The following is a 15,130-nucleotide window of genomic DNA, read 5'->3' on the forward strand; positions in this document are numbered from 1 at the left end:
TCAAAAAAGAAAGAAGGAAGGAAGGAAGGAAGGAAGGAAGGAAGGAAGGAAGGAAGGAAGGAAGGAGGGAAGGAAAGAAGGAAGGAAGGAGAAAAAAGAAAAAAGAGTCAAACCAACTTAAAAAAAAGTGTCTTAATAACTGAATTGAGCTCTTTTGTGGAATATAGAACTCTTTTCTGAAGTGAATAATCCTCTACTACTGTCACTCAACATGTTTGCTCCTGTTTCTAAGGAATTGCTTAAGATGGAGTATAGCCTACGGGGCCATTGCTGTACGTAGGCTACCAATTAAAACACACACACACACACACACACACACACACACACACACACACACACACGAGCCTGCTGGGCTGGGAAAACCGGATGCTCATCTTCAAGGCCATGTTAAAGACTCTGAGGGCACATACCCTCTGGATATTTGTAGGTGTGGGTGATATCCTCCCGCTCGTCTCGGCCCACGCTCTTAGTGCTGATCTTCAGCCCAACGGTCAGGGAATGGTTGATGGATTTGCTCACGGACCCGTCGTCCTGTTGGATCCAGTCTACCACGTCGGCATTGACTTCCGCAAAGACAAAGGGCGCATCGTACTTGGTGCTCAGATCGCCCTCCTTGATGGCACGAACTGGAACTGGGCCACAGCAGTACGTCCCTGGCAGGGGTAGAAAGGGGAAGGGATGGGCCTGGGTAAAGTTTGGGAGGTATCCTCTAAAACCCTCTACAATTCAACCACATGTAGCCAAAAACCTCAGGACCACACAGCCCTCTGACAGAAGGACTCCACTTCTAGGAGGGTACCACAGGGCGAGGGTTCAGAACAGGGGCTCTGGAGCACAACTTTTAAGGTTCAAATCCCAGCTCAGCCTCTTATTAGCTGGGTGACTTTGCGCCAGTCACTAACTTCTCAAAGCGGCAGTTTCATGTGGAGATAAGATCTGGGCCCACCTAACGAGCATTCATGAATTATAGATGTAAAACTCATAGCCTATACTAAATGCTATGCAAGTATTTGATAAATAAAATGGAAATGTATCCCAGACATCCTAAGGAAATTATGGAGCCAAGGGCAGGCAACATGTTAGCAAGGAAGACATCTGTCTCGTTTCCTGCTTGTACCGAGAGTGGAGCTCAGTGCCCCGCATGGGGCCGGTCCCAGGGCGTGTGTGTTCTCCAAGTGAATACGGGTGCCTGATGTTTACTTAAGTGTGGTTGATAACCGCCCCACACTGTCCGCAGACTTCCAGTGCTGAGGACTAGAGGCTGGATAGATACAGCCTAGCACAGCCATGTGATGGGCGATGGTCACATTAAATAAAAATTCAAATCACAGAAAACCATCTGCTAGAGAAATGCTAATGTTTTATCCAGAAGTGGACAGAGCTGGGGAAAAATGCTCCAAGTTTAAGCCGCTGGAGGTCTTCAACTAGGGCCCACGGATCCCCCAAGGCACTACCCACAGAATTCAGGGGTCTATGAACTCTAGGATGGGGAAAAAAGGGTATCTTTGTTTTCACTATAGGACTTTCTTCAATTGCAAAAGCAGGAAACAACCGTAGCAGCCTGAGGAGCACTTAGGACTTGTCACTCATAAGAACCACAGGCGTGGTCATTGCAACCTTACAGCTGTCACAGATGGCAGGAAATTAATTTATGCTCATAAATTATCTCTACAACTATATTATGGAACTTACTGACTCTACCGCTAGATCTTGTTCTATAAAGCAGCATATATTATTATATCATAAATTTGGTTTTGAAAACTTGTGATAACTGTATTTTAATGTAATTGGTTTTCTTTGTAACGCTATGTATTATATGTTATGCATTTAAAAATATTGCTAGAAAGTGTCCATATGCATCACAAAATTTTGCCTTAGTGTGCGCTCTCTTTCAGACACACAGGTACTATATATATATGTGTGTGTTTATATATGTATGTATATAAACACTAAACACACATGTATACACCCGCATACAAATATACAATTTGAAATCAGGGGAAGCTTGTGTGAATGTTAATGCTGCTTATTTTGGCGGGTGGGGACAAAGATGCTATTTGATTTTTTTCTTCGTGCTTCTCTGTATTTCCTGCTTTCCGCAATGCATGTGAATTACTTTTGAGATTATCAAGAAGTGTGTTATTAAGATGTAAGTGAGATCCCCCAACCTTGTATGGACCCATCAGTGGTCTCCGGGTGAGCTCCTAGCTCTGCCGCCCTCCAGCTGAGTCACTTTAACTCTCCAAGCCTCAGCTTCCCCATCTGTTTGACGTGACAGTGCCTGCCCACGCACCTTCGCTCTTCTCCTGGGGCGTTGGGTCCAGGGCCTGCCAGCCCTCGTACCCCGGCTGCAGGTCCGGCCTGGTCATCCATGACTCCACCCAGCAGTGGAAGTTCCTGGGGGGGTGGGGGGAGGTGGGAATGAAGCGGAACCTGAGCAACATTCATTGCCACCTCCCACGGGCAGACCACCCATTCATGTCCCCAGATGCACACTCGCCTCGTCCCAAACTGAGCCCAGCACGTTTCCCCACTGCCCTGTTCTTCCTCCCATGGGGGCCCATCTCACAGCACCCTGTCTAGCCAGACGCCCACTCCTACACCTCAGAGCCCTTCTCAACGCCTCTCCCCTCCTTGCCCCTCTCAGTTGCCCTTTTGACCTCCTAATTTCTTGGCTCCATCCTTTCTCTTCTGTCCGTTCAGGGCTTATCACTCCCCACCTGGGCCACACCCCAGCCCCCTGCACATCTCTTCCCCTCTAGCCCTCCTGGTAGCTGTCAGCCCCACCCTCTCCCACTCTGAAGCCTTGAGTGACAACCTGTTGCTTTCAGAATCAAGCCTGGGCTCCCTAATGTGGCATTCCAGGCTCCCGACAACATTTGCTGCATGATTCTCCCTGAGGCCCCATCGTGTATGTGGTTGCCTTTCCCTCTAGGCCTTGGCTCCTGCTGTCCTTCCCCAAGCCTGCTCAAATACTGCTCGACTTCTAAGGTCCAATTCAAATGTGACCTCCTCCAAGAAGCACTCCCAGGTTTCCTCTCCATGGGGCCCTCCCTACTGGGCTCTGATCCCACCCTGGCCCCCACCTCACCAGATCATCTCGCTCTTATCACCCTGGATCTCCCCAAACTCATTGCGGAAGTACTCGATGAGAAGGTTGCTGTTCTGGTCATGGGCCGAGTTGTAGTTGGTCACAACGCGGGTGGGGATGCCCAGGCACCTCAGCACTGTTGGAGAGGAGTGGAAAGCAGGCTGAGGGGACGGGCTGGCCCTGCAGACATCCGCCCTGCTCTGGGCCTCCACCTGTCCATCTGCATTCCAGGGAACACTGTACCTGCTGTCTGAGTGGTGAGAACATGAGCCAGCCCTTCTTGCCTGGACAATGGCGCCCACCTCTCTGGTCGCCCCATGTCCATTCTATGCCCCTCACATCACAGTTGCCAGGAGACTCTAAAATACAAACCTGGGCCGGGCGTCATAGCTCACGCCTATAATCCCAGCACTTTGGGAGGCGGAGGTGGGCCTGGGGTCAAGAGTTGGAGACCAGCCTGGCCAACATGGTGAAACCCCGTCTGTACTAAAAATACAAAAATTAGCTGGGCGTGGTGGTGCACACCTATAATCCCAGCTACTCAGGAGGAGGCTGAGGCAGGAGAATTGTTTGAACCTGGGAGGTGGAGGTTGCGGTGAGCCGAGACTGCACCACTGCACTCCAGCCTGGGTGACAGAGCGAGACTCCATCTCAAAATAAAATAAAATAAAAATCTGATGTCAACACTCCTCTGATCAATTGTCCATGGCTCCCCATGGCCCTTGAGGTCAAGGCCAGAGCCCTAGCCACAGCCCTTGGCCCTGTAGGGTCTGGCCCCTGACACCCTCCTCGCACACCGTGCTCCACCACGCTGGCCTCCAGCATGCTGTGCCTCTGCCAGCTTCAGGGCATTGGTGTCTGCCATTCCCTCTGCCTGGAAGGCTGCCTGCCAGGTTCAGGTTGCCTGATCATTTGCATTCATAGCACGGCTGGAGATGCATCATCCTTTCCAGTGTACCGGCATGTGAGGGATTCTTTAATTAGCCCTCCAAGGACAGTGAGAGATCTGTCTTAAGTTAGATCCTGGAGCCCAGCACAGGCCTATCATTGACTATTTTGTCAAACGGGATGAAGGAGTGGAGGAAGGAGAGAGGAGAGGAAAGAGGGAGGGAGGGAAGGAGTGATTGAATGACTGATTGTCCCCAAGATAGGGTCTTAAAGACTCAAACAGCAGAACAGGCAGAGGAGGGGACAGAGGTCGGGAGACCCAGCTGCTTCCAGCTGTGTGACCTGGGACCAGTCCTTCACCTCTCTGGGCCTTGGTTCCCTCTCTATGGGATTAGTGATGCCACTGGGGACTCATCATCTTACCCAATGTACAAGAACACGGATGCATGTGGCCCTATAAATAGGTCGCAGCACAGGCCAGGGTCCTCAGACTTGTCAGGAGGGATGGCCCTGCATTCCTGCCAAGGCCCTGTTTGCTGGGAAAGGGGCTGATGTTGCAATGACATGTTAAACAGAGACAGGACATTGACTAATCTGCAAGCTGAGCTCAGCTCGGAGAGGCGAGGAGCACAGGAGAGGGAGTAAAACCCCAGCATGGATCTCACCTACATGGCCCCGCTGGGTGCTCCTGGCAGACGGAATTATGGGTGCTTTTACTCTCTCATTTTAAAAATGTGCTTTTTATGTGTATTGTAAAAGTAACAGATTCACAGAAAAAATATCTAAAAAATGAAGAGAAACAAGATTATGTAATAATGTAATCTGTGGGACTTTTGTTTTACTTTTAGTTTTGATTGAAGTTGAGTCTGGGAGAGGGGGAGAAGCGATATGACTTTTGCCCTGGGTCCACCATCGATGGGCCAGGGTAAGAGCTTACCAGTTGGCCCTGGATTCCTGCCAGGAGACTTGTAGGAGCTGGGAGGAAGGAGGAAGGAACAGCTATGACCTCCCCCTCTTGCCTGGTTTCTGTCCCCCTGAGGCCTGGGCAGAGCTCAGCCCCAAGGCTGCCCTCAGCAAAGGCTGGTGTCCTAACCGCAGGTCTTATCCCACCATGCAATGGGCCTGAGTACGCACCGGAGGATGGGGGAGGCCTGTCTCTGCTGTCCAGGGAGCCAAGTGCCACTCTTCCCCCAGGGATGGTGTCCTGGGAGGCCTCCTCATCACAGTCTAACAGGAGGCTGCCCCAGCACCGCGCACACCTGGATCAGAGCCTGACCCTGACGCTCACCAGCTGTGTGAGCTTGGGCAAGCCACTGGCCTCTCTGAGCCTCCATTTCCTCCTCAGTAAGAGAAGTTAATAATAGCAGCTTGTGGGGATTTGTGGTGATTCAGAGACAGGCCGCAGGTGTGGGCAGAGCCTCGTCCGCCCATTCCCAGAGCAAGCATTGAGGGGGTGCTCGGGAACAGCACAGTGTATCACCGTGCCCGTTATGGCAAACGCCGTCCATCGGTGCTGGCTGATTCATTGACATCGAGGAAGTGCAGGGAGGGATCCGGCTGAAAAAGCTGGAACCCCAGGTTCCCCTGGAAATCCCCAAACCCAAGGCTAACCAGAGCCAGAGACTGTGCTGAGTGATCTCTCCCTGGTATGAAGAGCTTCCTATGAATGAGATCAGTCACCATTGTCTCCACTTTACAGATGAGGAAACTGAGGCTTGGAGGCATCAATTCTCTTGCCCAAGTCCACCCAGGGGTTAGAGGCAGAGCTGGATTCAAACCCCGGCAGTCCAGCTCCAGAGTTCACAGGCCAATCCACCACTGGTTCCTCACAGGAACTCCACGGCCACGGGGGTCAGACAGCCCTTTTCTTGGGCAAGTTTTCCCTGGCTCCATCCTACACAGCCTGGGAAGAGATTGCAGGGACCGGAATACAGCCCTGCAGTGGGCAGTGGAGGGCAGGATCTGCTGCTAAACGTTCAGGCGGCCACAGCCCAGGGTGACCAGGGTGATCAGGGTTTCTGCGGGTGAGCCTGGGAACCCAGGCCTTGGATTGTGGGATTTCTCCAGGAAAACCCATGGGCTTCTTTGAAAATATGTGTTTTAGGGCTCTCAGAGGAAAGTGTCTGGGATGAGAGCGTTTCCATAAGAAAAAGGAACTTAGAGGTCACGGGGAACAGGCAGTCCCAGGCAGAGAGGCAGGGATCAGAAGGCAAGGATGGCCGGGCTGAAAACCTAGGTTAGGCTGCCCTGACCCAGCCTGCTGGTGTGGAGGACATGCTGGGGGCCTCCCAGGGACCCTTTCCTGGGCCTTAGCACTGCTTTTGGAATCAGAAAAGCTGGGAAGCCTAGACCAGCCTTTTAGATTGAGCCTGGTAATAATGATAGTCATGACAATAAATATCACAAAAGTATTTTCTATCATGCACCCAAGATCATTTTAAGCACTTCCCACATTCATTTATTGATTTAGAGATGGGGTCTCGCTCTGTCACCCAGCCTGGAGTACAGTGGTGCAATCATGACACACTGCAGCCTCGACCTCCTGGGCTCAAGTGATCCCCCTGCCTCAGCCTCCCAAATAGCTAAGACTACAGGTGCACCACTACCACGCTCAGCTACCTCACACATATTTACTCATTTAATCCTCACAACCATCCCAGGATAAAGGTACTACCGTCATGCCCATTTTACACACAATGGAACCGTGGTTCAGAGGAGTTAAGTGATTTACCTAAGGACACACAGCTGGTAGGAAGCAGAGGTAGGATTTGAACCCAGGCTTTGCCTCCAGAATCTGTGCTCTTTTTTTTTTTTTGAGAGAGAGGATCTTGATCTGTTGCCCAGACTGGAGTGCAATGGCACAATCATAGCTCATTGCAGCCAACCTCCTGGGCTCAAGCGATCCTCCTGCCTCAGCCTCCTGAGTAGCCAAGACTGCAGGCACACACAACCATGCCTGCTAATTTTTATTTATTTTATTTTTTTGTAGAGACAAGGTCTCACTACATTGCTCAGGCTGGTCTCAAACTCCTGGCCTCAAGCAATCCTCCTGTCTCGGGTCCACTTTCTTAGCCAGTGTGTGATGCTAACCCATTTTCATAAGCACCATGATTAGCCTGGCAACAATTGTCAACATTTTCTGGCCTTAAATTTTTAAGATTTTTGTTTAAAATTTTTTTTACTTTTTTGGTTTTAAACTGCTTGCTATTCCCCCATGACATTTAGAACATGCTTTGTTTCTTGACACTGATATTACTGTTAGGATCCAGTTATTACTGGCTAATATTTGCTGAGAGCAACACTGGACCAGGTTCTGTGCTGGGCAGCTTCATGTCATACCCACTCTAGGAGGAAGCTCTTGATGTTGTCCCCATTTTCCAGATGAGGAAACTGAGGTTCAGAAAGAAGTCATTTGCTCAAGGTCACAGAGCAAGTGGTGGGAGGGTGGGGGTTTTTAACTCAGGTGTGCTTGGCTCCAGTGCCCAAGTTCTCAGCCCCAAGCCCATGCAGTCTCCCAAATAATAGCCCTTGATCCTAACAACCACGGGAGGGATGGCTATTGGATAAAGGACCGGAGAGGGTGGTCACAGGCTCTAGGCCACATAGCACATTGAGAGTGTTGGTGGCAGGGGCAGGGATGTCCTGATTCCTACTCCGGTGCTCTTTGTGCCCCCTCCCAGGGCTCAGGACCCACATCCCAGCATGCAGCTCACCTGTGCAGGCCACGGCGGCAAAGACCCAGCACTGGCCGTACTTGACGCGCTGGCAGCCGTGGTTCTTCCAGCGCCGCAGGATGTCCACGCTGCCGATCCAGGACATGGGACTGACACCGTCCCCATAGTTGTTGTCCCAGCGTCCCAGCAGCACACCCTGGTCATCGTTGCAGTTGACCTGCAACCAGTGGGGCAGCACGGGGACTGAGCCTGGGATGGGGTGACAGCTGTGCCGCCTGGGTGAGCCTGAGTACAGCAGGCGTGGGGTGAGAGGCGGGGAGGGGAGCTCCAGGGTGAGGAAAGAGCAGGGGCGAAGGGGCCATGGTGTGACAGACTGTGGTGTGTGGCAGAGGGTGGGGGCTGGAGCCGGGGACAGGAGGGAGATGGGGAAGAAGGAGGTGGGGCAGGGTCAAGGTCTTGAACGCCATGCTGGGGATGTGACTCTGTCCTGTGAAGAATGCAGGATTGCTCGGGAGTGACATGGTGTGATCTCAGTTTTACAAAGACCTGCTTTCCCCCAGATTGTGTCGTTCGCCCTGAACTCCCATTACCTCAAGAATAAAATCAGCCTCCTGACCGCGATCCATGAGGCCCTTCTGGTCTCACCCCTACCCACCTCTGCAGCTTCTTCTGCACCCACAGGCCCTGCTCCCTCCACTCCAGGCCACTGGCCTCCCTTCCTTCCTCAAACCTGCCAAAGTCGCTCCCTTCTCAGGGCCTTTGCACAGCTGTACCCTCTGCCTGGAATGCCCTTCTCCTGCGTACCACCTTAGGGAGCCCCTCANAAAGACCCAGCACTGGCCGGACTTGACGCGCTGGCAGCCGTGGTTCTTCCACCACCGCAGTGTGTCCACGCTGCCGATCCAGGACATGGGACTGACACCGTCCCCATAGTTGTTGTCCCAGCGTCCCAGCAGCACACCCTGGTCATCGTTGCAGTTGACCTGCAACCAGTGGGGCAGCACGGGGACTGAGCCTGGGATGGGGTGACAGCTGTGCCGCCTGGGTGAGCCTGAGTACAGCAGGCGTGGGGTGAGAGGCGGGGAGGGGAGCTCCAGGGTGAGGAAAGAGCAGGGGCGAAGGGGCCATGGTGTGACAGACTGTGGTGTGTGGCAGAGGGTGGGGCTGGAGCCGGGGACAGGAGGGAGATGGGGAAGAAGGAGGTGGGGCAGGGTCAAGGTCTTGAACGCCATGCTGGGGATGTGACTCTGTCCTGTGAAGAATGCAGGATTGCTCGGGAGTGACATGGTGTGATCTCAGTTTTACAAAGACCTGCTTTCCCCAGATTGTGTCGTTCGCCCTGAACTCCCATTACCTCAAGAATAAAATCAGCCTCCTGACCGCGATCCATGAGGCCCTTCTGGTCTCACCCCTACCCACCTCTGCAGCTTCTTCTGCACCCACAGGCCCTGCTCCCTCCACTCCAGGCCACTGGCCTCCCTTCCTTCCTCAAACCTGCCAAAGTCGCTCCCTTCTCAGGGCCTTTGCACAGCTGTACCCTCTGCCTGGAATGCCCTTCTCCTGCGTACCACCTTAGGGAGCCCCTCAGCCCCTCCCCGAGCCTGGTCCTGCGGTCCAGCACTGTCACACCTCGGGTTCCTTCAGAGCGTGCACCGTCATTTATGACTGTCTGCTCATTCATATGGTATTTTGGTTAGTGTCTGTCTCCTCTCCCCTACCCTCTATAACACAGTCTCCATAAAGTTAGAGATCACACAGGACTTGTACACGGCTGTCTCCCCAGTGCCTAGGACACAAGTGGTACTTGATAAACATTCACTGAAGAGCTGAATAAATTAATTGCTCTGGGGGACCTCATAGCATCAGCCTCATCTGTGTAAATCATATCTTTCCAATGTAAGGTTTCTTCCTCGAGACTTACCCATCTCCTGGGTCCCCCCACCGCGCCCAGCACAGTGAATGGCCTGTGTCTCCACTGCGAGGGAGAGGCCTGCGGGAGCTCCCTGTGGGCCACGCCCCGGATGGCCCTGCCACTCACTCACCATGCCGCTCACCACCCGGCCCACGTAGACGGGGCTGCTGCGGCGGGAGCAGTCACGGCCGGCGTTCTTCAGGAACTTGGGGTTGACATCTAGAAGGATCAGGCAGATGTCTAGGATCCCATCTTCAAACTGTGTCAGAGGAAACAAGAGGAGAAAGAGGAAGCTAGGAAGGCACCTCCTTCAGGAAGCCTGCCTGGAAGCCTCCACTGTTTCCAGCTGTGTCCCACATAGCAGACTGGGAGGCTCCAGCTGAGTCTGCCAAATCTGTCTGGTGGCAGCTTCTCTTGACCCAGGAGGGAATGGAGTGGGACAATGACTGGGTGAGCCATGAGTGTGTGACAAAGGGGGTGACAATCTTCATCCAGGACCTGGTTGAGGGGACCTGGGAATCTGGAGCAGGAGCCCATGGAGTGGGCAGCCCAGCGTCCCTGGGGCTCCCCCTCAGAGTCACCCTGGGCCCTGTCACTGTCCCTTTCTCCTCTTGCTCAGCCAAATCTCCCACTTCCCCAAGGCGTGACCCACCCTGCAGAGCTGATGTCAGCCCCTCATCCCCCTCCGACCCAGCCCACACACACTGCTCTGATGGGAACTGAGACAGATTCTAAATACAGAAATCCAGTCCCATCACTCTTCTGTTTCAACCGTATCCACAGTAAAACCCAGACTTCCCCGTGCAACCTACAACGCCCTTCACAATCTGCCCCCATCCCCTCTTTGACTTCATCTCTCACCGCTCACAACCATACTCACTCTGCCCAGGCTCACGGTCCCAGGGCCCTTGCATGTGCTATTTCTCTGCTCAGAATGCGCTTCCTGCTGTTCTCTGCAGGGCTCACACTGCCTCATCCTTGCCATTCAAATGCCATCTTTCTCAAAAGCAGGACCCCTTCTTGCCACCTTCCGTTGGACCATCCACCTGCAGAGGCCCTTCTGTCTGCTCTCTTCCCCCCACCTCTGTGGTCCTTTCCTGGGCCAGATCTCCCTCCAAGCTGCACAATAGCCTTCCATGGCATGAACCCTCTGTGGCTCCCTATTGCCATCAGCCTGATGTTCAGGGCTGTTCCACAACCTGGACACTGCTGGCTTCTCCCACCTCATCTCTTGGGGCTCCTTCACATACAAGGTATGCCCCAAGCTACAACGTACGTCTCAGGCATGACATAAGCTTTCCAACCTCTGAGCTTTCACTTGCATAGTTCCCTTGGCCTAGTATATCGTGCACACACCTCCTTGCATGGCAAACTCCTATTTGTTCTTCAAAGCCCAGCTCAAATATTCCCTACTTCAACAAGTCCCCCCTGATCCCCATAGGCTGTTATTCCTTCCTTCCTCTAAGTCTCATCTTCCTGGACTGTGATCCCCTCCAGAAGCTTTGCAAGGGCCATGTCCCACAGCCCAGCACAAGCCCCGATACAAAACAGGACCCTGGGAAACAAAGGAAGAAATTGACTTTGTTCTCTTTCTCAGGAGAGAATAAAAGCCATGAAAATCAGAGCCAATTCATTTTCTGATGTATTTTATGTATCACAGTCATACCCCCATTTCATTTCTATCCCACAGCAGGCTATGGGGTTGCTGGGCAGAGAGTTTCGCAATTATCATGACAATATTCAGATGAGAAAACTTTGGTCAGAGCCTGAGACCATACAAGGAAGATTTCCCTCTGGTTTCAGGGTAGGACTCTCTAGGCCTGAACATTGAACCCTGCCCCAGAGGCTGCTGGGGAAAGCCTCAGTGTGAACCCCACCCCAGGAGGCCAGTACCTCCTAACACACCAGGAGGTTGAGTGGCCAGGGGTACAATAGTTCTTGCTTCGTGAGTTTTCCCAGCAGAGTCTCAAGAATTTTTACAGGTGGCTGGATGATAAATGAAATTTATCATCACCGGTTTAGAGAACCAGCCCAGGCTGGCCGGCTGGTGAGTGAGAAACCACATGAAACAGACGAGCCATCGGCTGAGGCCAGCCAAGCCCAGCCTAGACAGCCATGCACAGCTGACCCATAGACTTGTAACAAATAATAAGTGATGGTTGTTTTAGTCCCTAAATTTCAGGCTTGTTTGTTTGCAAAGTATGGTTACTAGACAAGCAGCATCAGCATCACCTGGGAACTTGTTTGAAGAGCAAATTCTCACCCCCTAGTATTTTAACACTGTCTCTCAGTGATCCTGAGAACCAATGATCTGGGTGAGGGTTTAAAGCCCCTTCTTAGCACATGCCTAGCACACAGCCCTCTGAGTACTGCCTATTATTTAAATACATGAGCTTTACTGTTCCCTCTTCCCCCTCCCGGGATACCAACCAACTTCACAGCTCCCAAAGGCTCTCTTAGTTCTTTCCCCACCTTGAATCCAGGGCCACCGCCTTTGCTGTGTGACCTCAGGCCAGCCTTGGCCCTCTCTGAACCTTCAGCTGTTTCAGGGCCTTTGCATCCCTGACAGCATGAAGTGGGTGACTCTGTAACTCACTCCCACCTATGCAGCTTTGGCTGCCCCCAGACACAGGGTCAGGCACACAGACGGGCCTGAGATGGTTGGGAGAAACAGGGTGTTGCCTCTACCTGCCCAAAATTCCAAGGTATGCTCTTGATGAACTTGGCCGAGCCCTGGTAGATAAAGCCCTGCTGGGTGAGGACGTACTCCTGCCGCTCCTCTTCCGAGTCCAGGTACACAGCATCCGCTGCAGGCAGGAAGAAAGGGACCTCAGCTCTGGGTCTGCAGAGGCCCCAGGGTCCCTGCAAATCTGACGGTCAAGGGTGCCACCTCCCTAGGCCAAGCCAGTGTCTCAGAGATCCATCCTTCTTTTAATTAGAAAAAGTAACCATTAAGGAACAATCCCACATCAGTGAGATAAGGTGTCATCGGTTAGTGACAACAAAGGCTGCCGTTTCTCCAACTCACCATGTGCCGGGACCTGTGATAAATGTCTGACCTGTGTTAATAAATTTAACCTCCAGAAGAGCCTTATGAGGAACGGACCCTTGAAAGCCCCATTTTAAAGATGGGAAAACTAAGGCTCAGGAATATTTTATAGCTAGGAAAATCGAGACTAAAGACAGAGGAGCACTGGACCAGGAGTCAGGAAACTCCTGAGCCTCATTTGCTGTGTGACCCTGGGTAGGCTATTTTGCCTTCTCTGCCCACCTTAACATCTCACTGTGTCAGCCCAAAATGCAGATCTGAAAGGTGCTTTGGAAACGAAAGCCCTGAGGTAGCGTGAGGGAGGCGCATGATTCAAGGGAGAGAGAGCTCAGTAGCAGAGGGGAAGGCCAAGAAAGGATTCCTGCAGCTCAGGAGAGATGGGGTCCTGTCCAGCTTGAGGGAGTCACAGAGGGCTCCCTGGAGGAGGTGGCATCTGAATGCTGTCTTGAAAAATGATTCAGGTTTAGAGAGTTGGAACCTGGAGGGTGGCATTCTAAGCAGAGGACCAGAAAGAACAAAGTTTTGGCTGCTGGAAAATGCAGGGCATTTAGTTGTCTGTGGCCAGTGAGGGGAGAAGAGGGGGCTGAGGAAGTTGGGACCAGATGGTAGAAGCCCAAAGATCAGGCAGGCTTTACTGACTCCACTTCACTGGTGAAGAAACTGAGGCCAAGAAGGGGCAATCTGGAGCCGCATTACGACTTTGGTGAGCCCCAGGCAGTCTTGACTTCATGCATTCCTTCCTCCATGAGAAAAAAAGTAATTGAACGTTATGACTGCCTTGGTTAATGACAGCTATCTCAGTATTACATATTAAAACCTATTGTTCAACTTCAATGTTCATTTTTTTCTTCTGATTTTAAATTAAATTAAAACATGTTCACGGGCCCCTAAAAGTTTCTCAGGCCCCAGGCACTGTGCCTGTCGGGCCTAATGGAGAAGGTGGCCTGGGAAGGAAGCAGCTGCCGGACCCTCAGACCCCTGGGCTTTGTCATGCCCATCTGCAGCGACCAGCAGCTCCCACTTTCATCGCAGTCAGGAAAAATGGGGAAGAGGCCAAGTCTCTTGTGTATTCTGATCTTTGGCTCTGGAAACTTCTATAAAAATTAACCCTGAAGTCAATGAACTACAATGGCTCTGCAGCAGCCGGGGGATGTGGGATAAAGAATGAAAGAGAAAGGACAAGCCACAGTGTTTCAACATTAGAATGAGTGTCGGCACTTGTGGAACTGTCCCCACCCCAGCTCAGGATGCCAAGACTGTGACGTCCCCAGCTCAGGTCTCCATCTGGTAAAGGTGGGGTTACTGGGGACGTGAAGCCTTGCATATAACTGGTACTCGATCATATTGGTCTTGGAGCTGACGTACAGGAGGGTCCCATTTTCCAGGCAGATCCGGCCCTTTCCCACCCATCAGACTGATTTCCTCCCGTAGCGCCCCTGTGCTTACCCCAGCCCAACTTCCTGGCTCTGCATCATCAGCTTTACAGCTCCCGCCCCGGGATGTGGGTCACTTTAGTCACTCTGCCGCTTGGCTGACTGCCACTCCAACCCGCCGGGTGAGGCCAAGCAGGAGGAAGGGAGCCATCCCCCAGAACCACGCTCCCCATTCCCTGAACTCTGAAACCCTGTGGTATGGACAAGGGTGGGGACACCGGCATGTTCCCGTCCCGTTGGCAGAGCTGCCAACTAGTTGCGACCCTCTGCAGTTGATTAAAATTCAAAACAAACCTATGGGGCGGGGGGATCCAGTAAGGCCACTTCTGTCCCGAGAAATTATTCCATTGGCCACAGGGTCTGAAGCAATGGTGCTCACTGATGCACGGTCCCTGCATGTCATGAGCCTCTGGGCACAACCTCTTGTCCATCAGTGGGGGCTAGACCATCCACATGGGCAAGACACAGGACACTTGAGGCCCTTGGAAAGAATGAGCAGATGTGGCCGGGCATGGTGGCTCACGCCGATAATCCTAGCACTTTGGGAGCCCGAGGGGGGCGGATCACCTGAGGTCAGGAGTTTGAGATCAGCCTGGCCAACATGGTGAAACGCCATCTCTACTAAAAATACAAAAATTAGCCTGGCGTGGTGGTGCATGCCTGTAGTCCCAGCTACACGGGAGGCTGAGGCAGGAGAATCATTTCAACCCGGGAGGCAGAGGTTGCAGTGAGCCGAGATTTCACCGCTGCACTCCAGCCTGGGTGACAGAGAGAGCCTCGGTCTCAACAAAAAAAAGAAAACAAACAAAAACAAAAAAAAAAAAAAAAAAAAAAAAAAGAAGAAGAAGAAAATAAAAAAAAAGAAAGAAAGAAAGAGCAGATGTATGCAGACCAATGTGGACAGATCCTCACAGTGTATTGCAAGGGGAAAAAACCAAGTTGTAGGTTAATGTATACGGTGGGATCCTTTTATGTTTGTGATAGAGAGACAGAGCCCTAAACAATACAGCAGTTTCTCCAGGCACATGCAGACTGGCCTGAGGAGGGGAGCCCCCGCAAAATATCTAACAATGGTGTCCCCCA

At 52.2% G+C, this 15,130-nt stretch overlaps 1 protein-coding gene across 3 annotated transcripts in view; it reads right to left on the minus strand.

The window, feature by feature from the left end:
* TGM2 (transglutaminase 2) overlaps positions 1-15,130 on the minus strand; it is a 39,598-nt gene that overhangs the window by 12,520 nt on the left and 11,948 nt on the right. The window contains exons 4-10 of one of the 3 annotated variants that reach the window (XM_017859073.1): positions 12,254-12,372; positions 9,696-9,824; positions 8,500-8,636; positions 7,693-7,733; positions 3,092-3,227; positions 2,294-2,397; positions 411-653 (exon numbers count right to left, since the gene is read on the minus strand). In XM_017859073.1, the coding sequence (XP_017714562.1) occupies positions 411-653; positions 2,294-2,397; positions 3,092-3,227; positions 7,693-7,733; positions 8,500-8,636; positions 9,696-9,824; positions 12,254-12,372 (909 nt within the window). Of the gene's footprint in view, positions 1-410; positions 654-2,293; positions 2,398-3,091; positions 3,228-7,692; positions 7,871-8,483; positions 8,637-9,695; positions 9,825-12,253; positions 12,373-15,130 lie in introns of all 3 variants that reach the window. The other 2 variants (XM_017859074.1, XM_017859075.1) reach the window with 2 other exon arrangements.

This window comes from Rhinopithecus bieti, unplaced genomic scaffold (assembly GCF_001698545.2).
Source record: "Rhinopithecus bieti isolate Rb0 unplaced genomic scaffold, ASM169854v2 scaffold_38981, whole genome shotgun sequence".
Taxonomy (NCBI): domain Eukaryota; kingdom Metazoa; phylum Chordata; class Mammalia; order Primates; family Cercopithecidae; genus Rhinopithecus; species Rhinopithecus bieti.